The sequence below is a fragment of the Rhinoraja longicauda genome, chromosome 2, assembly GCF_053455715.1.
Source record: "Rhinoraja longicauda isolate Sanriku21f chromosome 2, sRhiLon1.1, whole genome shotgun sequence".
NCBI classification, from domain to species: Eukaryota; Metazoa; Chordata; class Chondrichthyes; order Rajiformes; family Arhynchobatidae; genus Rhinoraja; species Rhinoraja longicauda.
In genome coordinates, this window is record NC_135954.1 from 85577596 (window position 1) to 85604557 (window position 26962).

Sequence of the window (26962 nt, forward strand, 5' to 3'; positions counted from 1 at the left end):
AAATGTCAAATTGTCCCTAGTGTGCAGGATACTGTTAGTAAACGGGGTGATCGCTGGTCAGCACGCACTCAGTGGGCCGAAGGGCCTGTTTCTGCACTGTATTTCTAAAGAGTGGGTGGGGGGAGGAAGGGGGTGTGGCAGTGAATATCTCTAATTGTCAGGATTTGGGGTTGCCAATTGATTGCAACTTCAGTTTCCTCATCCCCCTCTTGCTCTGACCTTTCTCTCACTCCTGCACTGTTATAATGAGGCCCAATGTTTGTGTGAGGATGAAGCTTAATCTTTTAGAATCAATATCAAAATCAACAATTTTAGATGAATGGCTTTCAATCTGTAAATTGCTTTCAACATTAGATAAATTGCTTGAACTAAAACTAGCTCGTTTTGCTGTAAGTCATGCAATTGTAATATTAGATCAGTTTTCCTTCTCCCCATTAATACAATCTGACCTATCAGTTATTTTCTACAATATGCTTTCTACAGCATTTATGGTTCTTTGTTCTGTCTCTCCCTGTCTCTCCCTGTCTCTCCCTGTCTCTATATCTCTGTCTCTATATCTCTATCTCTATATCTCTGTCTCTATATCTCTGTCTAAATATCTCTGTCTCTATATCTCTGTATATCTCTGTATATCTGTCTCTATATCTCTGTCTCTATATCTCTGTCTCGCTTTCTCTCTGCCTCTTTGTCTCTTTCTCTCTGTCTCTATCTCTCTCTCTATATATATATCTCTGTCTCTATATCTGTCTCTATATCTTTGTCGCTATATATCTAAATCTATATATCTACCTCTGCCTCTCTCTCTCTATTTCTATATAAACATAACACAAAAAGTAAGGAAATTTGTGTTTGGTAGATTATTTCTTTGTTGTAACAATGCTTCTTGGCAATAAATCTTATACCGTTGGAAAGCCTGTTTATTTCCCTTTTAAATGGTGCCACATTTGTAAGGAACATGCATTTGTGGGATGAGCAGCAGAGCTGAGTATATGGGTTGCGCCCATGAAAAATTTGCCAAATCTTCTCTGCCAATGCCAAACAGCTTATTCTGCTGTTGCTATTGACTCTTGTTTTGAGCTTCTGGTACCCCCCAGGTGCTGACAATCAGGTTTGGCAGCATCTGTGAGCATGGGCCCTGCTACAGTGGTCAGTAGGTGTCTGCTCCAAGAATCGGCATGCCACGTTTGACTGATCTGGATAGGGCCCGTGCGATAGGGCAACTTCAAGCTGGTGTTCCGCAAAACCAAGTTGCGGCATTATTTGGAGTGAGCCCTAGTACCATCTCCAAAGTGAAGGCCAAGTTCCATATAACGGGGGATGTCAGAGACAGGCCGCGAAGTGGGCGTCCCAAGAAGACGACACCCGAAGAAGACTTAGGAACCGTAGGCTGTCTTCTACAGATTTGCAGTCAAGGTTTGCAGGACGATATGGCCGACGGCTCTCTGCCCAGACAATTCGGAACAGACTGCACGCAGCCGATCTCCGGTCTCATAGGGCTGCCAGGAGGCCTGCCATGACTGCCCTTCACCGTCAGGCCCGTTTGCGCTGGTGTCGGCAACACGTGCACTGGAACCTGAACATGTGGAGGAACATTATGTTCAGCGATGAGTCCAGATTCTGCCTACGGCAGTTGGATCATAGGGTCAAAGTGTGGAGAAGACGCGGAGAACGCTATGCTGATTGCTGCACCGATAGAGTAACATCTTTTGGTGGAGGCAGTGTGATGGTGTGGGGTGGCATCTCCCTCACTGGAAAAACGAGGTTTGTCATCATTGGAGGCAATCTCAATGCAGAGAGATATCGAGATGAGATTCTGCAACCAGTGGCAATCCCATATCTCCACAGTCTGGGACCGAACTCTATCCTCCAAGATGACAATGCTCGCCCCCACTGAGCAGGGTTTCTCAGAGACTACCTCCAGAATTTGGGAGTGGAGAGGATGGAATGGCCTGCCAGCAGTCCTGACCTCAACCCCATTGAACACTTGTGGGATCAGCTTGGGTGTGCTGTTCGTGCCAGAGTGACCAACAGAACCATGTTGGCTGACTTGCGACAAATGCTGGTTGAAGAATGGGATGCCATCCCACAACAGTTTGTGACCAGGCTGGTGACCAGCATGAGGAGGATGTGCCAGGCTGTTGTGGCTGTGTATGGTTCTTCCACACTCTACTGAGGCTCCTGTTTATTAAATGAATAAATTGTTAAATTGCCAATATGTCTTGTTTCTTCAGACTTCAATCATCCAATCCACCAAACAACACCGAACAAGAGTGAATGGCAGAATAAGCTGTTTGGCATTGGCAGAGAAGATTTGGCAGATTTTTCATGGGCGCAACCCACATACTCAGCTCTGCTGCTCATCCCACAAATGCATGTTCCTTACAAATGTGGCACCATTTAAAAGGGAAATAAACAGGCTTTCCAACAGTATAAGATTTATTGCCAAGAAGCATTGTTACAACAAAGAAATAATCTACCAAACACAAATTTCCTTACTTTTTGTGCTATGTTTATATATATATCTGTGTATATATCTCTGTCTCTCTGTCTCTCTGTCTCTCTGTCTCTCTGTCTCTCTGTCTCTCTGTCTCTCTGTCTCTGTCTCTCTGTCTCTCTGTCTCTCTGTCTCTCGGTCTCGGTCTCGGTCTCTCTCTCTCTCTCTCTCTCTCTCTCTCTCTCTCTCTCTCTCTCTCTCTCTCTCTCTCTCTCTCTCTCTCTCTCTCTCCTCTCTCTCTCTCTCTCTCTCTCTCTCTCTCTCTCTCTCTCTCTCTCTCTCTCTCTCTCTCTCTCCCTCTCTCCCTCTCTCCCTCTCTCCCTCTCTCCCTCTCTCCCTCTCCCCCTCTCCCCCTCTCCCCCTCTCCCCCTCTCCCCCTCTCCCTCTCTCCCTCTCTCTCTTTCTCTCTCTGTCACTTTCTACCTATCTTCCTCTCTGTCTGTGGCTCTGTGCGTGTGTCTATCCATCTTCTCCCTCTGTGCCCCCCCCCCCTTCCTTTAACAGTCATTAACTTTTGAACCGCATAATTTAATCAGTAGCTTGTCATCCTTGTGGCTCATCCTATCAAAGATGTTGCCATTGACATCCATCCCCCTCTCAAACACACTGAAACTTAAAATAATGTTTTCTGCCGAGGACAGGGTCTAGTTTACATTGAAGAAGAGATGAGGTTGCATATTTTTTTATTTTAATCTGCAGCTGAATTGGACAGATCTCTGTAACAGTTGCTTGTCCTTTGCATTTGGACATAAATAAGGAATGATGGTTTCCAAAGCATCTAATAATTCTTTCTAACTGTGTTGTACCCTGACTGAAAATAAACATATTTACAATAAAGCTGACTTACAGAGTCCTATAATAGTTATAGTATTCTGTGACTTTCTATTAAATGCCGATGCTTATCGCAGTAACAGTGAAATAGCATCACCATAGTTCCACAGCCTCAGGAGAACTTGATAAAGATGCTGATGTAGTATTGCAGCCTGCTACCTTTCTGGGCTGGGCCCTAGAGTTTTAGAGTCGTGGCTCTAACTTTTTATTGTGTCAATTAACATCCAGATATTGAAACCTAAAATAGCAGAGAGAGTGAAAAGTCCATTGGTTACAACTGATGCACTCTGATCTGTAGGCCAAGCCAATATTTATTAGTACTCTTATTGCACCAATCAAGCTCATTACTTCTTTTGTGTCCATCATTCAAATGTTACATCACTGTCATCGTCTGTCCTGAAAAGGGCGCAAGCTTCCGGCGACAATCAGTGGGAGCCTCACTTGCACAGTAGAGATGGTGATAGCAGAATTAGCTCAGGACACTTTCCCGCGAGGTGGACGCTTCTGCTATGAGGCCAGCTCATTACTGAAAATTGAGTATTAACACCCAGTAGGATATAGATCAGTTACGGAAATGGGTGGAGAAATGGAAGATGGAGTTTAATCCAGGAAAGTGGGAGGTCAAGTGTAAGGAGAATGTATACAGTTAACAGCAGGATCTTTAACAATATTGATATACCAAGTGATATTGGGGTCCAAACCCATAGCTTCCTGAAAGTAGCAACTCAAATGGACAGAGTGGTAAAGCAGGTGTACTGTTAGTCTGGGAAATACATCTAACAGCCAGGAAATCAAGTTGGAGCTTCATTAAAATTTGGGTTAGGTCACATTTGGAGTATTGTGTGCAGTTCTGGTTGTTTTAGGATGTATGTAAAGGAGAGGACTTAAAAGAGGTTTTCCACGATGCTGTCTGGATTACAGAATATTAGCTATAAGGAGATGTTGGACAAATTTGGATTGTTTTCTCTGGAATGTTAGAAGCTGAGGGGAGACTTGATCAAAGTTTATGAAATTATAAGAGGCATAGAAAGGGTAGAGAAATGAAGCCCAAATTTAGAAGTCTTTCATTATGGAGAGAGACTGGTTATACTGGCCTTATTTTCCCTGAAGTGGAAATGACTGATGGGTAACCTAATGAAGGTCATATAAGAGGCATAGATAGGGTAGATAGTCAGAATCTTTCCCCGACGGTAGGGCTATCAAAAAGAAGAGAGCATAGATCCAAGGTGAGGGGATGGAGTATTAAAGGGGATAGCAAACAATTATTACATTTAAAAGACATTTAGTCACGCACTTGAATAGGCAAGGTGCAGAAACATACAGATTTCATGCAGACAAATGGGATCAGTGTACGAAAGAAACAAATAATTTTAAGGTGAGAGGGGCAAAAATTAAAGGGGTTGTGTGGGGCACGTAATTTACACAGAGGGTGATGATACACTGCCAATGTGGTGGTTGAGGCATATATGATAATGGCATTTAAGAGACATGGTTGGGCCTATGGATATGCTGTGAATGGAAGGGTATAGATTATGTGCAGGCAGGTAAGAGTTGGTCTTGGCATCATGTTCGGCACAGACATTGTGTGTTGACAGGCTGGTTCTTGTTCTGTACTGTTCTATGTTCTAAATATAGGCAGTGATGTGGTTGGTTGAGGAGGTCCATTCTCGTGCTGCACACATATAAATGCACCATGGCACTCTTAATGCTTTGCAAGTTACTTGTTCTCATTGATCATGGCCGCTCATGCTGTGGACCTAGCTGTCCATAAACTACTGGGCCTCAGTTGTTTTCATTCCAGTTTAGCAGAATTAATAACAGCCCATGCAGATATCTGCCTCTGTTCTTTTCACTCAAGATACAACAGATTACACTGGGATGTTTCTGAGAAAAAACATTCTGACAACACCGATGAATGGTCCCAGGTGTCTTTATTTAGCAAGATCGCTGCTTTACAGCTCCAGACTGAGTTTCCTAATGCAGATTCCTCTTTTCCTTCATGGTCACTATCATGTTCCAATCATGAAGTCTCTTTGGTTCTCCAGGTTTTCCTGATTCTGCATTTAGTATTTCAGTCCCTATGAATTCACACTTTTGGAAATTCACCAAAAGGCTCTCTTGTTTGCATTAACATTTAGGGATCAACAAACCTATCATTAACTGCTATCAGGCATGAATAGCAACTGTCACCTATGAAGAAAGCAACAGGAACAACAATTAATGGAGAATAAAAGGACCCATCGGTAAACTGATTGGTAGGAATGTGATGGGATGAAGACGGTTTTCCAGATGATAGTTCTTGAATCCTCCTCGCCTCAGCTTTTATGTTCCAAGACTGTTGGAACTCAATTCCTTCCAATAAAGTGAGAATATCCTTCCATTTATTCTTTTCTGTCTTGGAAGGTTTTTCAATTCTGATGGAGTCAAAGATTTTCCAATCCTATTTCCCCTGCACCAAAGTGCTTTGAAAAGCAAAGGTGGCATAGCCTGAAGCAGGGTCTCGACCCGAAATGTCACCCATTCTTTCTCTCCAGAGATTCCTGTCTCGGTGAGTTACTCCAGCTTTTTGTGTCTATCTGTGGCATAGCCAATGGCGCTTGATCTCAGGCACTGTCCCAGTATTCCTAAACTTTCCTCTCTACTAGAATTTTTTTTCCCCAGTACTGTTGCACTTTATCACTTTCCTGGTACTCAGGACCACTTTTCACTGCTACTAAATCAATATCCCTCGTAAAAATACCTGTCATAAAGGTCTTGACCTTGCATAAGTCCATTATCCCCAGTTTCAAAGCCCAATGCAGTTTGTTGGTATTTTGCAACATCATGGAATCATCTGGTCATAAAGGCATTCACCATGGAAGCAGACTAGACAGCTGGATGTTTATGACCAGAGGGCATAGCCTCAGAATTAAAGGACGTACCTTTTAGAATGGAGATGAGGAAGAATTTCTTTAGTTAGAGGGTAGTGAATCTGGGAAACTCATTGCCACTGATGGCTGTGGAGGCCAAGTCACTGGGTATTTTTATAGACATTGTTAAGTTTTTGATTAGTAATGGCATCAAAGGTTATGGAAAGAAGGCAGGATGTTTTCAAATACACAGGGCGTGATGTTAAAATCCAAAGTGCCAAATGTCAACTTGCTTCCGGGCGGGGGTTGATGGGAGGCTTATGCACTCACCTATGTTCCTCTGATGTTGAGAAAGGCTGGGCAGACACGTCATTGGGGTTATCGTGGGCACCTACTTTCATCGACGTTTCGCTGACTTGGCCCACGACGTCTCCAGTAGGATCAGCGGTGTGTTCTGGCGTCCCAGAACCACTCCCCTCTGCATCTGCCTAGCCGGCTTATTTGGGAGACCAGATGGGGTCTTTCCTCTTCAGCCAGAGCCACTGGCTACTCCGCTCTGCCACCCCTGATGTTTCCTTGATGCCTGGCGTAGGGCTTGTCCGCTGATCCCCAGGTCCTTCATCAGTCTTACAGTTGATGCAGCCATGAATCCCTGACATCCAACTTCTACTGGGCATATCTTTGCACTGCACGCAGTAAGTACTCCAGCTGAGGTCTGACCAATGTTTTATAAAGTTGGAGCAAACCTCCCTGCTTATGCAGTGCCAAGACATCAGATATATAAGCACTAAAACAGGTTATTATGTTGAAAATAAGTTCATTTTTGCAGTAGCTGGATTGGTATATTGTATGTATTCACAACACAGGGCCTATTGTGATGTCTTGAGCTGATAAACTGTTTGGTTTAGAAGCAAAAAAACACTATGAAATGCCTAAGTCTGAAGAAAGGACCCGACACGAAACATCGTCTGGAGATGCTGCCTGACCCACTGAGTTACTGCAGTATTTTGTGTTTTTATTATAATCTGTAGTTCCTTGTATCTGCTATAAAATGCCTTCTGCTGCAGATGCTGAATTGCAAAATCTTTCTGGTACCTTAATAGTCTAATAGTCAATTGCACCAAATGATAAAAATACAGTAAACCCTCGTTATAACACACCATGGGTGGGGAAGGGAATGGTGTCTGTATTGCCGAGTAAGGTATTATCATTGTATAGAAACATAGAAACATAGAAAATAGGTGCAGGAGTAGGCCATTCGGCCCTTTGAGCCTGCACCGCCATTCAATATGATCATGGCTGATCATCCAGCTCAGTAGCCTGTACCTGCCTTCTCTCCATACCCCCTGATCCTTTTAGCAAAAAGGGCCACATCTAACTCCCTCTTAAATATAGCCAATGAACTGGCCTCAACTACCTTCTGTGGCAGAGAATTCCACAGACTCGCCACTCTCTGTGTGAAGAAATGTTTTCTCATCTCGGTCCTAAAAGACCTCCCCCTTATCCTTAAGCTGTGACCCCTGGTTCTGGACTCCCCCAACATCGGGAACAATCTTCCCGCATCTAGCCTCTCCAACCCCTTAAGAATTTTATATGTTTCTATAAGATCCCCCCTCAGTCTTCTAAATTCCAGCGAGTACAAGCCCAGTCTATCCAGTCTTTCCTCATATGAAAGTCCCGCCATCCCAGGGATCAATCTGGTGAACCTTCTCTGTACTCCCTCTAAGGCAAGAACGTCTTTCCTCAGGTTAGGAGACCAAAACTGCACACAATACTCCAGGTGCGGTCTCACCAAGGCCCTTTAACACTGCAGCAGAACCTCCCTGCTCCTAAACTCAAATCCTCATGCAGTTGAAACAAAGAATTGCTGTGATGGTTAATACACAAAAGGACACAAAGTGTTGGAGTAACTCTGGGTCAGGTAGCATCGCTGGAGAACATGAATAGGTTATGTTGGGCCCCTTCTTTAGACTGATTCAGTCTGCTGAGTTACTCCAGCACTTTGTGTCGTTTACCTTAAAATAGGCACTGATGTCGCTGGTCTGCACTAGCGAGCTCTTCTTCACCGGTTAACGCAGTTGTTGTTGCGGCACACGTTGTAGCCCCTGACAGGGTGCCACTACGAACAGGACACGCTCAGTCACTGTGGGCTCTCTCCTCTCTTATACATCGCTTTGTCCGCTCCCCCGCTGCCTTCTCCTCCTCCCCCACAGTCGCTGACATCTTCCCAGGTGGAGGGGGGGATCGTGACAAGAGTGGACAGAGGGATGGGAGAAGGAGGAGGCGGTGGAGGAGATAGCAGCGGTGTGGACAAAGTGAAGGGAAAAGGAGCAGGTGGGGGAGGGGCAGGATAAAGGCTGAGTGGGCAAAGCGATGGCCAGCAGAAAGAAGCGGTAGCTAGTGAGAGTGGTGGGAGCCTGGCATCGACAGGTCAATTCACTATAACCAAAATCCGTTATAAGGGGGTTGTTAAAACGAGGATTTGCTGTACTTGCTTGGTGGATGGATAATGAAAAAAAAATCAGGTACTCGGGAATAAAACTTCAAGAAAGAGTAAAATTGAGATTGATGGACATTTCTGTTTTACTTTTTCTCCCACTCCTTTTATACATTTTCACAAAATGTTTCTTGACAAGATGATGGATATGTGGCAATTTCACCTCTAGCTAATTTCTCTATTAAGATGGATGTTGTATATCTGTTGTGCAGCTTTTGTGGTTTATGTTCTTCAGCATTCTTCAGTCAAGGTATTATTTTGTTTTTCTTTGTCCTTTCTTTGTTGATATAATCCGTATTCAAGAATCATTGTTAAAAGTTTAAATGCTTAAATTTGCTACTTAGCATCCTGCATATTATAATAGAAATGTACAAGTCAACCCTACATTTTTTTTTCGTTAGCTTATATGTATATTTAACTGTTTAAAAAAAATAGTCACTCAGTACCAAAACTTTGAATTTGATAACATTACAAATACATCAAGATTACATGTCAGTCTTGTTATGCTAACCACAGGGTGAAGGACAGTCAGGAAATTAAGAACTTGCTTTCTCGACTTCATTTTGTACCAACTCCAGTATTTGCTCTGGGTACCTGGATTCCAGCTGTCTTCTATTCCTGGAGATGTCAGGGGCACAACTGTGGATTCTCTCAAGTTGTTTTCACTTCACCAGGTATAACTAATACTTTTAAAACAGGAATATTTTAGCCCTTGTATTGAATATACAAAATGCTGAGGTACTGAAATAATTGACAGAAATGTATTAATTGTGTTATTGTTGGATGGACCTGGAGTAAAAAGCATTATAATTAAGAGCATTATAAAAGCTCATGTTAACTTTAGGAAACTCAACAGCCTGAGTTAATAACCATTCTAAGATATTAAAATTGTTGAAGAAAAGTTGACTGAAATAATAAATGCATTTTTTTGCAAAACCAATTGTATTTAGGATGGTAAATGTTTGTAAATATTAAGGAAAGAAAAAACTACTTCTTACCTACAATCTTATTCCTTGCAACATCAATGCAGAATGTTTAATGCAGTGGTTTAAATCATAGAAAAGTATTTTATTTTTCAGATGTATTTTGCACATGTTTCATGTGTTAATGGAATATTTTTTTTCTCAGTTCACGTGTAGTTTAAATTGTGCTTGGATTTGCAGTTTCATTCCATCTCTGGTCAAAATATTTTCAATCTCCCTTAATACCTCCCTGGTTCTGGAACTCAAGATCCATTGCCTCACAGCTGCTTCACAAGCTGCTTCACAATTTCATTGCTTATACTTTTGAGATTTCTGTTCCTATAATTTTTTTTCATTTCTTGCCCAACCAATCCCTTGATTGACCTTTCACCATTACATTTTGTGTGATTGGCCTTTTGTCTGTCTCCTTGAGACTTATTGTGACTTCTTGTGCATCAATTTATTCGCTTCCAAGGGAAAGGAACTCATTTTTGTTCTCTCGGTCTGAAGTTCAATTATCATATGTTCATTTTTGCTCCTTTCCTTGTTTCAAACTAAGTTTATATTATTCTGTACCTTTCATCACGCTTCAATTTGAAGTTTATTTCCATGTTTCAACTAAATATGTATTATTCTGAGTTTTCTTTCAGCACTCTACAAATTGAAGTTTATTTCCACCATGAAATCTTCCAGTTTATTATTGGTATTATTGGCATTAGTATTGGGTTATTATTGACACGTTAACAATGGAAAACTTAGTTTACATGCAATCTAGTCAAATCACAATATTAATGAGTACAATCAAGCTATGCACATGCAGCAACAGGTAGTGCAGAGCATAAAATTACCAGAATGCAGAATACTATGGTGTAGCATTAAAGTGTTACAGTTACAGAGAAAATGTGCATGGTCCTCAATGAGCTAAATTGGACTACAGCCTAGTTTGTAGTTGTTTAGTAGTCTGATAACAGTAGGGATGAAGCTGTCCCAGAATCTGGTGTTATGGGCATTCAAGCTTTTGTATTTTCTGCCTGGTGGGCGAGGGAAGAAGAGTGAATGACTTCTTGAAGTGTTGAAAGAAGGTCTTTGATTACATTAGCTGCTTTCCGATGGTAGGGTGGTTTGTCTGATGGATTGAACTACATCAACAACTCTCTGTAATTTCTTGGTCAGAGCATCACAATTAAACTGTGATGCAGCCAGATTCATGCTTTCTGATGTGCATTGTAGAAAGAGTTGTTGGGGATATTCCAAGCATAGTCTTCTGAGGAAATGGAGGCACTGATGCATTTTAGTTTAGTTTAGAGATACATGGCGGGAACAGGCCCTTTGGACCACCGAGTCCGCACCGACCAGCGATCCCAGCACATTAACGCTATCACACACATACTAGGGACAATTTACAGTCATTTAACCTATAAACCTGTACATCTTTGGAGTGTGGAGGAAACCGATGAAAGCCGGAGAAAACCCACGAGTCATGGGGAGAACATAGAAAATTCGTACAGTCAACATCCATAGTCGGGATCGAACCTGGGTCTCCGGCGCTGCAAGGCCGCAACTCGACTGCTGCCCACCTTCTTGGCTCTAGCTTCAATTTATGCCTAGAAACGTGAAACTCGACCATATCTATTTTGGCACCATTGCTGACTGGACTATATATACCACCACGTTTCCCGACGCCAATAATTATCTCCTTCATCTTGCTGACATTGAGGGAGAGGTTGTTGTCTTAAAAACATATTACTATGCTTTCCATCTCTTTTCTGTACCCTGTCTTATCATTGTTTATATCCAGCCCAAAGGTGTCATCTGAAACCATGTAAATGGAGTTAAGCAGAATTTGGCGACACAGTTGTGAGAGTAGAGGGAGTATAATTAAGGGTCTGAGAACATAGTTTCAAAGGTTTCAAAGATCTTTTATTGCCACGTGTACCAATTAAGGTACAGTGATATGATAATTACCATACAGCCATACGAAAAAAAAGCAACAAGACATACAACTACATAAAAGTTAACATAAACATCCACCAGAGCAGATTCCCCACAATCCTCACTGTGATGGAAGGCAAAAAAGTCCAACCTTCTTCCTCTTTATTCTCCTGCGGTCGGGGCAGTCGAACCATCCATATGGGCGATCGAAGCTCCCGCAGCCGGTGGTTGAAGCTCCCGCGTCGAGGCGATCGAAGCTCCCGCGTCGGGGCGATCGAAGCTCCTGTGGCTTGATTCCCGGTCGGTCTCTGACCAGAGACCGCGGGCTCCGTGATGTTATAGTCTGCAAGCTCCCACGGTTGGAGCTCCGTGATTGATCCCTGGCAAAGGGATCATGGGCTCCGCGATGTTAAAGTCCCGCAGGCTCCCCGCGATGGGGCTCTCAAAAGTCGTTCTCCAGCAAAGGTCGCCAACTACTCGATGTGAGGTCACCATGCGGACGGAGATGCGACACGGAAAAAAATTGGCGGCTCCGTCGGGGTAAAAGATTAGAAAAAGTTTCCCCCTCCCGCACACCCCCACATAAAACAAGCTGAAGAACACTAAAAACATACATTTAACACATACTATTAAAACACAAAGAAGGAAGGGGCAGACAGACTGTTGGCGAGGCAGCCATTGCTGGAGCCACCTGGTGGATTTTTATGGGTACCTGTGCTAATTATCATGGGGGATGTTTTGTCACCATTCCTTACTGTAGGCAGTGTTATGGGTCAGGAAGACAAGGATGCAGTTGCAGAGGGAGTGCTGGAATTATGATGTTGAAGGCGTAGTTGGTAAATGGCTGGAGCATCAGCACTTAAAAACCTGCATCATCTTCTCATATTAGAGTCCTAACCCAAAATGATCCATTTATTCCAATACTCCATTAGCCCTCTTATTTCTCATTCAACCTGTCAATACAATTCTCCCTTGTAACACTTGATCAGATACCTTCTGAAAGTGCTAATGCGCCATATCAGCTAATTTGCCTATCTATTCTTCTGACTCCAACCTCAAAATAAACCTTTAACAGATTGGTCAAACATAATTTCCTTTTCATAAATTTATGTTGATTGTGCCAAATCTAATCAGCGATCTGTTACCACCTATTTAATAGTAGATTAAACCATTTCACCATTTTCACTGATATGAATGTCAGGCTAATTAGTCTCCCTGTATTCTCTCTCGTTCCTTTCCTAAAAATGGTGTAATCACATTTTCTACCTTTCAATCCATTGGAATAGTTCAAGAATCCCTGGAATTTTCAGTGCACCAACATCTCTCACAGCAAGCTCTATCATCTTCCAGTCCCATTACTTTCTCCATTATTAGTACTTACATGTGCTAATTCGTTGAGCTACTCATTTAGTCTAGGAATGTAGTTCTCTCTGCCTTTTCCCCATGAAGATACAATATATATTTTTATATGTTCTGCTAATTTCTTCATATAATTTCTCTTGTTTCAATCTGCAAGGTTCCACCATTAACTTAGGCTACTTTTTTTTCCTTTCATTTTGATTGATAGGAGAGGTGGGGAGAAGGAGACAGAGAACAGACAGAGGTATTAAACAAATACTTTACATCTATCTTTAACCACGGAAGAATAATTTGCTGGAGTATTCAGCAAAGGAAAATGCTGTTGAGATTCTAGATAGGCTAAAAGTTGAAGAAGAGCTTGTTGCATAAAGCAGCCAGATGCGAAGGGATTATTTCAGTTTATTTATTGTCACATGTACCAAGGTAGTGAAAAGCTTTATTAGCCACTGTTACGGAGCCTACACTCCAGTCTATCAAAAGTTGGTAAGAGGAAACTTATGCTATGCTTCAGGGATCGGTGCTGGGACCTGAACTTCGTACAATTTGGATGAAGACACAAAAGGCATGTTGCTAAGTTTGCTGATGACACATACATAGATGGAAAGCAAAGAGTGAAACAGGACTGAAGATCAGGCAGCATCTCTGGAGAATATGGATAGGTGACTATACAGGTCTGGACCCTTCTTCAGACTGATTGTGGTGGAAGAGGAGAAGGAGAGGGACAAAGCTGGAAGAGAGGAAGGGCAAGAGAAGGCCTGGTGAATGATAGGTAGATACAGATGAGGGTTGATTGGCAGATTGTTTGGCAAAGGCTAGAGATGAAAAGACAAAAGGTGTGAGATAAGGATAGAAGTGCGAATTGTGAATCCAGAGAAAGGAATATAGGTGGAAGGGGAGGGGCAGAGGAAAATGGGTGCAAGTCCAGCTTTGGCACAAGGAAGATGGGGTGGGAAGGGGAGGGGTGAAGGGGGGATGGTTGTAGTTTAGTTACCTAAAATTGGAGAATTCAATGTTCATATTGTTAGGTTGTAAGCTACCGAAATAGAATATGAGGTGTTCCACTAGTTTGTGTGTGGCTTCACTCTGGCAATGGAGGAGGCCCAGTACAGGAAGGTCAGTATGGGAATGGGAAGGGGAGTTAAAATGTTAGCATCCAGGAGATCTAGTAGGCCTTGGCGGACCAAGCACAACTGTTTGGCGAAAGAGTCACCAAGTCTCTACTTAGTCTTGCCGATGTAAAGGACGCCACATTGGGAACACTGGACGCAGTAGGTTAGAGGAGGTGCACATGTACCTCAGTCTCACCTGGAAGGACTGCTGGGGTCTCTGAATGAATGTGAGGGAGGAGGTACAGGGACAGGTGTTATATTGCATGCAGTTACAGGGGAAAGTACCTGGGAGGGTTTGGCTTGGGTGCGAAGGGATGAGTGTGGAGGCAGCAAACTCCGCAGAAAGCAGAAAGTGATGGTGATGGGAAGATATGACTGGTGGTGGGATCACGTTGAAGGTGGCAGAAATGTTGGAGAATGATGTGGTGGATGTGGTGGCTGGTGGGATGAAAGGCAAGGACCAGGTCAACACTAACCTTTTTCCAGCTAGGTAGAGGGGAAGTGAGACCAGAACTCACCTGTGACAGAGGAGACGCAGGTGAGGGATTCATCTGTGACAACGGGGGGGGGGGGGGGGGGGGGAAGGAACCCACATTTACTAAAGAAGCCATTTCACATGTCCTAGAAATAGGACGTCTATTTATGTGTAACGCCACATCTTGGGAACAACTGCGGCAGAGACAGAGAAATTGAGAGTAGGAGATTGTGAGCTAGGGTGAGAGGTGTTGCAGTACGGATACCCCTGAGAATAAGTGGGTTTGAAGTAGTTGTCAGTCGGTACTCTGTCCGATGTGATGGAGATAGAGATATCAAGAAAGAGGAGAAAGGTGTCTGAGATAGTCCAAATGAATTTGAGGGTGGAATGGAAGTTGGTGGTATAGTTAATGAAATCAACAATTGGAAAGTAAGTTGTGAAGAAGGCATAAAGAGACTTGAAAGGGATGTGGATGGATTAAGAGAGTGCAAAATATCTGTTGAATCAAGTATAATGGGGTAAAATATGAAATTATTCTATTTTTGCAGGAAAAATAAAATAAAGCACATTATTTAAATGGTGAGAGATTGCAGAGCTGTGATGCACAGGGACCAGCATATCCTTATGCATCATTTGTAAATGGTTAGTAGGCAGTTACAGTAAGACTTGATGTTATCATTTATTGTGAGAGGAATTAAATATAAATGTGAGGAAATTATACCTCAGTTAGATTGGTAATTGGAAAGTGATGTCTGGAATACTGTGTACGTTTGTGGAAGGCTGCCAATGAGTAGGAAACAGTTCAGAGAGGGTTGACTTACCAATAACTGGAACAGCAGGTCATCTTATGGGAAAAGGTTGGACAGTCTCAGCTTGTATCAGCAGGTTTAGAAGAATCAGGCAACTTTGATTGAAATATGTAAAAAACAAAGAGAGATGTAATGCTGAGGCTCCATAAGGGGCTGGCTAGGCTGCATTTGGAGTACTATGGGCAGATTTGGCCCCACATCTGAGGAAGGATGTGCTGACTGGAGAGGGTCCAGAGGAGGTTTACAAGATGGATTCCAGGAATGAATGGGCGTTTATGATGAGCGTTTAACAGCACTGGGCCTCCACTCACTGGAGTTCAGAAGGTTGAGGGGGGACCTCATTGAAACTTACAGAATAATGAAAGGCATATATAGAGTGGATGTGGAAAGGATGTTTCCACTCGTGAGATAGTCTAGGACCAGAGGTCATAGCCTCAGAATTAAAGGGCGCTCTTTTAGAAAGGAGGTGATAAGGAACTTCTTTAGTCAGAGCGTAGTTAATCTGTGGAGAGCTGTGGAAATTTTTAAGGCCGAGATAGACAATTTTTTTATTAGAATGGGTGTCAAGGGTTATGGGGAGAAGGCAGGAAAATGGGATTAGGAGGCAGAGATCAGCCATGATTGCATGGCAGAGTGGACTCAATGGTCAGAATGGCCTAATTCTAATTCTGAATGAACCTGAGTTGTCTTGGCAGATTGGACGTGGAAAGTATGTTTCCTCTTATGGGAAGATCACAATGTAGGGATTATGGTTAGGGATAATAGGAAAAGTACTGGAGTAACTGCAGGTCAGGCAGCATCTATAGAGGAAATAGAAAGGCAATGTTTTGGGTCGGGGCCTGATTACAGTCAGCCCTCGGACACCCCCTCTTACTTACCCCTTGACCATGACCCCACAGATAAATACTGGCCATTATCTCCCAGACAGTTACCGATCTCATCACATCTAGTGATTTCTCCTCCACTGCCTCCAACTTTATAATTCCCCAGCTCTGCACTGTCTGCTTTTATATCCTATCCTAAATCTACAACAGGACTGCTTTTGCACACCCATTGTTTTGTGCTGCTCCTGCCCCACAGAACTCATCTCCAAATACCTTGATTCTATTCTATCCTCCCTTGTCCAGTCGCTTCCGACTTACATCCAAGATACCTCACTTGCCCTTCAACTCTTCAATAACTTTCATTTTCGAGTCACCCATAGCATCATCCAGTCCCTCTGCACCTACACTTGGAAGGCTTCAAAGTCCTCTGTCTCTTCCTCGAAAAGAGACCCAACCAATTTCCCTCTACTAACACTTACCTGCCTGGCGGAACATGTCCTCTCACTCAACAAATTCTCTTTTGATTCCTCTCATTTTCCCCAAGTTAAGGGTATTGCCTTGGACACCTGCATGCCTGTCTTTTTGTTGGTTAAGTCTAATAGAGCTTGTACCAAATGTACCCTGGCACCATCCTGCAACTGTTTCTCTGCTACATCGATGATTGCATTGGGGCTGCCTCCTGCGTCCGTGCAGGATTCACCAATTTCATCAACATTACCACTAACTACCACCCTGCCCTTACTTGGACTATTTTTGACACCTCTTTCCCTTTTTGTGATTTCTTTGTCTCCATCACAGGAGACAGACTATCAACTGATGCTTACTATAAAACCACCGACTCCCACAGTTATCTGGAACACACCTCCTCGCACCCTGCCTCTGCAAAGATATTATCCCCTGCTCTCAATTTCTCCACCTCTGCCGCATCTGCTCCCAAGATGAGACTTTCCATTCCTCTTTGAGATGTCCTCTTTCATGTCCAGTCATAGATGGATCCCTCATCCATGTCTCATCTGTGCCCTGTACTTCTGGTCTCGCTCCCCCTCCCTCCAACACAGAACAAGGATAGAGATTTTCCTGGTCCTTGCCATTCATCCCACCAGCTTCTGCATCCAATACACTAACACTAACTCAAACATTTCTGCCACCTTCAATATGATTCCATCACCAGTTACATCTTCCCATCTCCTCTCTTTGTGGCATTTCAGAGGCCACTCCCTCTGCAACTCCTCCGTTCATTCATCCCTTCCCATCCAAACCAGCCCCTCCCCAGATGCTTTTCCCTGCAACTGCTGGAGATGCAACACCTGTCCCTATGCTGCGCCTTCACAATCAAACAAGAAACCCAGCGGTCCTTAAATATGAGATAGAGGCTCACATGCATCTCCTCTAACCTTATCTATTACATTTGGTGTTCCCAATGTGACATCTTTTACACACCCTCATTCTGACTAGACCTGGATCTCCTAGTTGCTAACCATTTTAACCCCATCCCATTCCCATACTGACCTTTGTCCTGAGCTCCTCCATGGCCAGATTGAGGCCATACGCAAACTGGAGGAACAGCACCTCATGTTCTGCTTGGGTAGTTTACAACGAAACAGGATGAGCATTGAATTCTCCAATTTTAGGCAACAAACCTACAAAGAACCATCGCCCCCATCTTGCTGCCTTTCCCCCCCCCCCTCTCTTCCGTATGCCTCACCTGGACTTGCACTCATTTTTCTCTCCTCCTTCCCATGGCTTCACATTTTGTCCCGCTTCTCTCCTTACTTCACACCTTTTGTCTTTTCATCTCTGCCTCCGGTCCAACCACCTGCCTAACCAAACTCCTCCCTCACTTGTATCCACCGATCACTCGATCCGAAGAAGGGACTCGACCTGAAACGTCGCCCATTCCTTCTCTCCTGAGATGCTGCCTGTCCTGGTGACTTACTCCAGCTTTTTGTGTCTATCCACCGATCGCTCACCAGGGTTTGTCATGCCCATCCTCTCTTCCAGCTTTTCCCCCTCTCCACAATCAGTCTGAAAGAGAGTCACGACCCGACAGGTCACCGATCCGCGTTCTCTTTAGATACTGCCTAATCAGCTGAGTTATTCCAACGCTTTCTTTTGGTAAAAAAAACTACCATCTGCAATACTTGTTTTCAACGAGCCTTGAATTCTGTCTTTGTACCATTTCTCCGAACTCATTCTCCAGTTGGAGGTACATTATTTTTGTAGCTGTCTGAAGTCTGATCAGTCTGAAGAAGGGTCTCGACCCGAAACGTCACCTATTCCTTCTCTCCCGAGATGCTGCCCGACCTGCTGAGTTACTCCAGCATTTTGTGAATAAAAATATTTTTGTAGCCCCTGTTTATCATTTTCCACTTTTGTTTCTCTACACTATTCCCTTGTCTTTTCTCTTTTGTTTTCCAAATTTTCCCTCGGCTGAGCATTCTGCAGCACTATTTAGTTTAAAGATTAGTCGACAGCTCTAATTTTTCATTCAGCTAGGTAGGCCACATGTCTGAACCTGATCCAAGTGAAGCCATACCCAATGAAACAGCTTGTTTTCTCTCTCTTTCCCATCTGTAGATCAGATTGTTCCTTGAATTGAAACCTATTTCTCCTGCACCAATATTTGGGCCACATATTCAGCTATCTGATCTTGTTGACCCTAGGTTTTTTTTCTATCCTCATCTAACTTGGAGTTGGTTAATATTTTGGAACCGTATTACCTTACCTCTTAGATAGTGGATGATCTCAGTCGTGATCATTTTTTTTACATATACATTGAACTGATAAGAAAAACAAGCAGTCTGTATCAACCTGTGTCATTCAGTTTCATGATATTTTAATTTCAGAATTGAAATTGACGATTATTGGCAAACGACTGGATGCGAGGTACGACTGGATAATGAAAAGCTGGAAATCTGTGCCATATATTCTCATGGATGGCAGTGATGGTTGCAATATTACCTCTGATGTAGAAGGTGCTGTGGCTTTGGTCTCTGGTGAAGGGAACTGCTCATATTTCACAAAGGTACTACTTACAATTATTTCCTTCAGTAAAGTTCTTTATGCAGTGGTTCTCAACATGGGATTCTTGATCTTCTGGATAACAGAGGCTCAGTGATATTTTAATAATAATAATAAGGCCATTGAGTTAGAAAGTTAACATATACTTGGTTAACACATACATAACAAGGCATCTTGCCTTGGTGGAATTTTTTTGGGACTTCCCAGGACAGCCCTAACTCATAAAGAGAAACCTATGATCTCAGCAGGTGTTTATGAGATGGGGTACCTATATTATTTTAGTATGAACTAGTTGTGTTTTCATTCAAAATGGTTGGGAACCACTGCTTTATTGGGTTTGTGTCTACAATTATATGCCTGGACAATACTTTTTATTACTAAATCCTCTTTTTAATAGAATCACAGTTAACTGTTACTTAATTACATTACTTATTTACCTATGCAACTTCTGATAAATGTACACAGGATTTAAGAAGACCTGGCAACTGATATATTGATTACGAGCAAAAGGCGGCCTGTGGCAATGATTATACATTACATCTGTACAGTCAGGAATTTGTATTGCTGAGCTCCAATTTTAATTGCAGATTATAATAAAAAGTTTACCAAACCGTGGTTTGGTATACAGAATATTCCGGCTACCACTAATATGATCAAAAAAAGAACAAGCATGGATGAATCTTCACCAATTTCTGCTGACTTTTACGTTTTGAGTTTTTAACTCCTTTTGTATTTTGAATCATGAGCATGCGAGAGTCCAAACTTTTCAAATCTTGGAGCATCTTTCAATTTCCAAAAGATTTTAGTAATGTAACTGTTTGCAGATCGTAAATAGCAACTGGATTGTTTAATTTCCCTAACACTCTGAGACGTCTTGTTTTAGATCAAAATGAGATCCAAACTTTGAAAAAATAAATTAACAAGTGAATAAAATAATTTTTTAAATTACAATAATATATATTTACATTGAAATATATTTTTCAGACTCCTTGAATTAGGAGTATTCTGTTTTGTTGTTTTGAAATGAACGATTGGCTTCTTGCATGCCAAATGGACCCGGAGTCGTCATTTTTATTGGCAGAAAGGACATGTTCTTATTGAGATAGACTTCCTATCATGGAGCTAAAACCCAGAGGAATAGGCATATAAAGTAAATTCCTGAAACAGCTGTGGGCCCAGTGTATCTGCAAACAAGGAGCCGTACATATAAATATCATTAGGTCCTGTGGGGTTCTTTTGTTCCCCACATCCCAGTAATCATGACCAAAGAGGAGGAAATTTGTGCTTTGAGTCATTGTCCAAGATTAATGATTGATCAAGGAATGCACTAATTGCTTATCATAGGAGTATTATATTGTCTATTACACAATATTATTTTGCAGTTTGTAAGATGTTGTTTGTAATTATGAGCTGTCCAACCATCTAATAAGTCAAGACCAACAAAGTGAGTTTTTAAAATGTAGACTCAAGGAACTGCAGATGCTGGCTATCAGAAATAGGAACAACGTGCTGGGGCAAGTTGTCAAGCAGCATCCCTGGAGAACAAGGATAGGTAACATTTTGGTAACCTTCTTCAGACCATGTTTCGGGTCAGGGCCCTTCTTCAGACCCCGTGTTTGTTTGAATGTATATACAAGACAGCAAGAGTTCTCCTTCTAAAACCATGTTCAAAGCAAGTAAGCTGCTGTCAAACAGCAAATGTTTTTTTTCTCTATCCTTCCCTTGCTCCTTCATTCTCGATAATCCATCATTCTGTCCACTAGTCTTTGTCACTTCCTCTTCCAGTAGACACTAATTTCCATGGCCAAACCCATTCTAGTTTTCTCATCTATTTAAGTGGCAGGTTCAAAGCATGTGGAACGGGAAACAAGTGATACCCAGCAAGGTATGTTTTTAACATTTTTGTTTTGGTTATTTCTGGGTTACGGTGAGTAACAAAGCTTCTTCAAGCACTTTACAGAAATATTGGGTGACCCATGTCCAGGGCTCTCTTGATAGGGATACTCTCCTGGAGTGTTCAATTGGTCTCACGTTTGCCTTGGTTCATTTGTATAATCCCTGCTGAGACTCTCCCGCTAGTCTCATACTGCCTCAATTGCCATTCACTTCTAAGTAGAAACACCCAATGGATTTCATGCATGGTTTCTTCATTAAATCCAGCAATTGAAATTCACATAGTGTATTTACATGTGCATGGATTTTTCTCTCCTATTCAATCAAATACCTAGTCTATTTCTTTAACTTTCCTTGTAGTATTATCACTTCAGTTGTCGCTTATAATCTGAATGCCTCAAATTCCATTGCCCTTCCACAAAATCAAACCATCTCCCTTGTAAAATTTACTTTTGCACAAATGTTCCAATTCAGATTTCCTTTGTAAATTTTTTCTGCCCATTCCACTAATGTATCAATTTCTTCTTTTTATTGTCATAATTGTCTGTTATGATTTTATTTTCAGATTTGGAGACAATGCTCACAAATCCTCTACTCAAATCAATCATGTTCAATGTAAAAATGCAGTTCCTGAACGGAACTCTATGGAATACTATTAATTACTTCAACCATTCGCAAACATACTCAATCTTCACTCTGTTTTGTCCCTGCCAATGGAATTTCAATTCATTTTGCTGGCTTCTCATAGCTTTCTAATAACCCCTTAGACATCTTTCGAGCTTTCTTAAATTCTATTATGCACAGCATGTTCACTGCAATTTCCCCATCCATCGAACCTGTCATAATCTCAAAAAAGTACCATTACCTTCAAGTGCATTTTCTCTTTCCATGTTCACTCTTTTAATTATTTTCTTCCTACCTTTAATTGCAGTTCCATATTCTCAAAAGCACACTCTAGTAACAGACCTCTTATTCCCCAGGTTAGTATTCTCTGCTTGAAGATAATTGTCACATTGGACATCCTACCATCCTCGGGAAATATCTAATCCCACTGAACCCTGAAATATAATTTCTTGAGCTTTCTTTATTTCTTACACTACTTCCCTCATTAAATTCTAGCAATTGTGCTTTAACTTAATTCTAGCAATTGTGCTTTAACTTAATTGCCATCTCATATGATATCCTTTAATGATATATATTACTCACCTTTTTAACCAATTCACTCAATATATTTTGTAAACATCGAAGCAAAGTACTTGTTATGTATCTACCAATTTACACTTTTCTTTTGTTAATTCAATAACCTGCATTCTTAAATCAAGCTTTTAATTTTAACAATTTGTTTTTACTGATTTATTTGTGAAATATTGTTCTGTTCCGTTTAATAATTATTGAGTCACATTACATATCTACGGCTTGCTTACCTGATCCCTTCATTGCACTTTTATTCATGATGTTCCTTTTACTAAACTCGACTTGACCTGAGATTTTAATTACAGTTTGTACTGTGATACCTTGCACACTGCCGATCTCAGTTTTCAAGATTAAAATAATGGTTTCTGCTCTAGTGAAGGTCTGTTCATTGTTTATAGTCTTTACAAATAATATCTGAGTTGGATGCTGTGATCACTAGTCCTTTGAACAACCAGCACTTTGGTATGATGTGTGTCCACTCACAGTACAGGACTTGATTGGGAAAGATCATCGTATAGGAATCCCTTGGCACATAGGAGATCATGTCCTCCGTTCCCATGGCATTCCTTTGAGCTGCTGCATGTGGTACATGTGGGTAGACATGGGGAAGATGAGGGCTATGTACTTCACTGAACAGAATCTAAAAACTGACTATTGTCCAAATGGAGAAATATTGCTGCTGACCAAAGGATAGAGGAATGCATATGTTACTGTGCACAGATCACAGAAGGCAAGCTGTTGCAGCAAATAGTTACAAAGGCAAATGGTCTATTGGTCTTTATTGCAGGAGGACAGAAGTTTAGAAATAAGAAAATATTGTTACAGTGGTACAGGGTACGGGTGAGGCTACAGGGAATACTGTGCACAGCTTGGATCTCATTATTTAAGAAAGATTATGCTGGGATTGGAAGCAGTCTAGAAGCCGTTCACTAATTAATTCCTGGGATGAAATGGTTTCCCATCAGGAGTGGTGAAAAAAATTAGATCTAAATTCTTTGGAATTTATTGAAACAAATAAGATCCTTAGGGGCATGATAGCGTGGATGTTGAGACGTTTTCATTAGTGGGAGAATCCTGATACGAGGTTACGAGGTTATTTAAATTAAGGTGGATGTTAACTTCTGCTTGCAGAGGGTGAATTTATGGATATTTTTAGCTAAGATGGTTATAGAGGATAGATTAATTATTCATAAAATTGTTACAATTACTGGAGAATTAAGTGTCCCAATTTAATAATTTGTCAACAGCTAACAATGAAAGTGTGGACTGGATTTTTCTGTGTATCATTGCCATTATACCTGGGAACTAGAGACCAGCGAACATATCATCTGTAGTAGGCAAGTTACCGGAGAAGGTTCTGAGGGATAAGATATATATGAATTTGGATAGACACGGGCTGTTTAGGGATATTCAGCATGGTTTTGTATGTGGGAGATCGTGTCTTACGAATCTGATTGAGTTCTTTGAAGTAACGATGGTTCAAAATATGTAAATTGGTATGTAAATATGTAAATACGTGCTTTGGTGTGTTAACAAGAGTAATATCCAATTATCCTGGAAATCTGCCAAAATGACACCACCAAAATCCCACAGATGCAGTTCTTGGAACTTCACTGAATATAAATACAAGTTGTTGAATTTGCAGCCTTTATACTTCTCAAATGAAGTTGGCAAACTGAGTATAAACTTTTCAACACTAGTTTGATGTATTGCGAAAAGGACAAGTATTTCTTGGATTTGATTATTGTCAAATTTGCTTGTTGCAGTTATATAAAAAATATAGTGTTCTTAAAAAGATTAGAAATTTCAATTCAGATATGATGAATTGTTATAAATTTTGAACAGGTATTTGAATCTAATCCTGGAATAGAATCAATATAATCCATTTCTGTTGAATTGTTAGGCTTCTGCAACAAAAGTTCTCTATCCTCTCTTAAACCTGTCCCTTTTTATAGTGGAGATGGATTTGATGGCCGATGAAAGGTTTTTATTGTATAGATTTTAAAAGCTGGCTTGATGAAAAAGCATTAAAAAAATGTTCAGCAGTATCATGAGCAAACACTGCCTTTTTTTATGGGACCTTTAAATTTTGTTGCACAACTATAACAAATACGACTCGACAATGGTGAGTGGCAATAATCAACAGCATATAATTATCAAAAGTGGCCATGCAAATTTTAATTCAACATGTCCATCTTTATCAATCAACTAGACCAAGTGGATCTGTTGGGCTCAAACCACTCCTGCATTAGTGCAGCATCCTCTCCTCCCCCACTCCCCCCTCCCCTCTTCCCCCCTCCCTCCCCTCCCTCGCCCACTCCCCCCTCCCTCTCCCCCTCCCCTCCTCCCTCCCTCCCCACCTCCCTCCACCCCCTCTCTTCCTCCCTCCCCTCCTTCCCACCTCCCCCTCCCCTCCTTCCTCTCCCTCCCCTCCTCCACTCCCTCTCACACCCCCCACCCTCCCCCACACCCTCCCCTCCTCCCTCTCCCAACCCCTCCCTCCCTCCCGGGAGCAACCCACGGTTCCCGTAGCAACCCGCCTCCCGGCCCGGGCGGCTGCCATTGGTGGAGCAGGGTAGGGGGAGAGTCCTGTTCCACCCCGTGCGGGGATGTTCAGTGGTAGACGACGGCGGCTCTCCCACTTTTGCTGAGCTGCTGGACTCTGGGCGGCGTCGGGAAGGTGCTGAGCCGGCCGGGGAGAGGAGGAGGCATGGGAGAACAGAGGGCAGGCCCAGCGCCAGGCCCAGGCCTTGGCCTCCACCTCCACCAACGCCCATCCTTGCCGCCGCTGCTGCTGCTGCTGCCTTTACCCTTGGCCCATCTCAGGCTCGCGGTTACCCGGTCACGTCCAGGCCCAGGCCCAGGCCCAGGCTCCGGCTGCTTCTCATGGCACCTGGCCTGGCTCTCGTGCCCCCAAGAGACAGGCGGCTGACCCCTGCTCAGTGGGCCCCAACTCCGCAGGTGTGGACGCGTTTGTCCTGCTCACGGTCATCCTACGTAAGTACCAGATCAACGTAGCCCCAACAGCGCATGCGCAGTTTTTTAATCTTTAAAATGCGAATAACTTTAAAAATATAACACCGATTTCCATTAATCTTCTTCCATCGGACCACGGGACGACAGTGAGTAAGGTGGGCCTAAAATTGTCGCGCTATCGTGTACCGTTATGGCTGTAGTTGAGGAACATGCGAACAAACGAGAGTTTTAGCATATAGATGATTCAATGGTCCTTTATTTGTCACAAATGCAACTGCACATTGAAATTATTTTTGCACATGCAGGTGCCGTCATGTTTTGGCACCATCCCCAAAGTCTTGTTTTGCAATAAATGAAATGCAGAGCACTTTTTACATGCTTGGAAGATCACAAAGCATATTTTTCAGTGTGGTCTTTATTGTATACAGGAACACAAATGCCACTTTGTAGACAAGAATCTCACGCAAGAAAGAGGTTGATAATGACTGGAACATATGATGTTAGTCGAGGTATGATTATTAATCAGGACTCCAATAACTAAATGTTTAGGAAGGAACTGCAGATGCTGGTTTAAACCGAAGATAGACACAAAAAAACTGGAGTAACGCAGCAGGACAGGCAGCATCTCTGGAGAGCAGGAATGGGTGACGTTTTGGGTCGAGACCCTTCTTCAGTTCTAACTTAGGACTTCTAAATGTTGTTTATTCCAGGCCATAAACCTTTCGTTCTGTTTGTTATTATTTAATCCTTCATGGGAAATAATGGAATGTAAAATGGACATTTAATTGGATCCTGTCAGTTAAGTTGTTTTTATCTCAGTTGAGGACTGCCTTGGGCTTGGTGGGCCTCTTTCCATGCTCATTGTTTCTGTGACTATTGGAGAAACACAATCAACTGTAAACAATCATTAATGTACCATGTGCAGAGACACCAATTTCCAGCTGCATTTAAGGGATTTTTTGGATAAACTCTGTCCTTATTTTTATATCTGTTCTACTATCAACTGCTTCCCTCTTCTGCCTCTGAGGTTTCAGAGACTCACTCCTTCAGGTTGTGAACTGTTCCGGAGATACAGAAAAAATTGAATTTTATTTCTATTTCCTGCTCTTCAATTCTCTCTTTCATTCTCATTCTTTTGAATTTCAACTTTATTTCCCCTTAAAACAGAAATATGTGTTGAATGTCTGAAAACAAATCAGAAAACACTGTGAATGCCCAGCTTGTCAGGTAGGATCTATGGAGCAGCAGAATTAACTGCTTCTTGTTAACTTGAAGAGGAGAGACTTGAGGTACCTTTTCAGCAATACTAAAAAGAGGTAGACACAAAATGCTGGAGTAACTGTGGATAAGGCAAAATCTCTGGAGAAAATGAATAGGTGACATTTCAGGTCGAGACCCTTCTTCCTATTCCTATTCCTTTTCTCCAGAGATGCTGTCTGACCCACTAAGTTACTCCAGCTTTTTGTGTCTATCTTCAGTTTAAACCAGCACCTGCAGTTCCTTCCAACACATGTTAAAAAGTGAGCTATGTCTGCCACGAAGCAGATGCTGCAGAAGGGCGGCAGCAACAGCAGCAGCAGCTAAGAATTGTGCTGTGCTCTGGGTGTCCCAACCACAAGAAGAGAGAGAGGTTGCACATTCACTTGCACCCACACCATGCATCACTCTTCACTCTGATGAAAATTGTGGTTATTAAAAATAGTTCTGACAGGGCGGCACGGTAGCGCAGCGGTAGAG

At 42.3% G+C, this 26962-nt stretch overlaps 1 protein-coding gene across 1 annotated transcript in view; it reads left to right on the top strand.

The window, feature by feature from the left end:
• LOC144606320 (uncharacterized) overlaps positions 1–26962 on the top strand; it is a 117745-nt gene that overhangs the window by 7451 nt on the left and 83332 nt on the right. Inside the window, exons 2-3 of the mRNA XM_078422323.1 lie at positions 9188–9345; positions 18988–19166. Coding sequence (XP_078278449.1) covers positions 9188–9345; positions 18988–19166 — 337 coding nt within the window. The remainder of the gene's footprint in view (positions 1–9187; positions 9346–18987; positions 19167–26962) is intronic.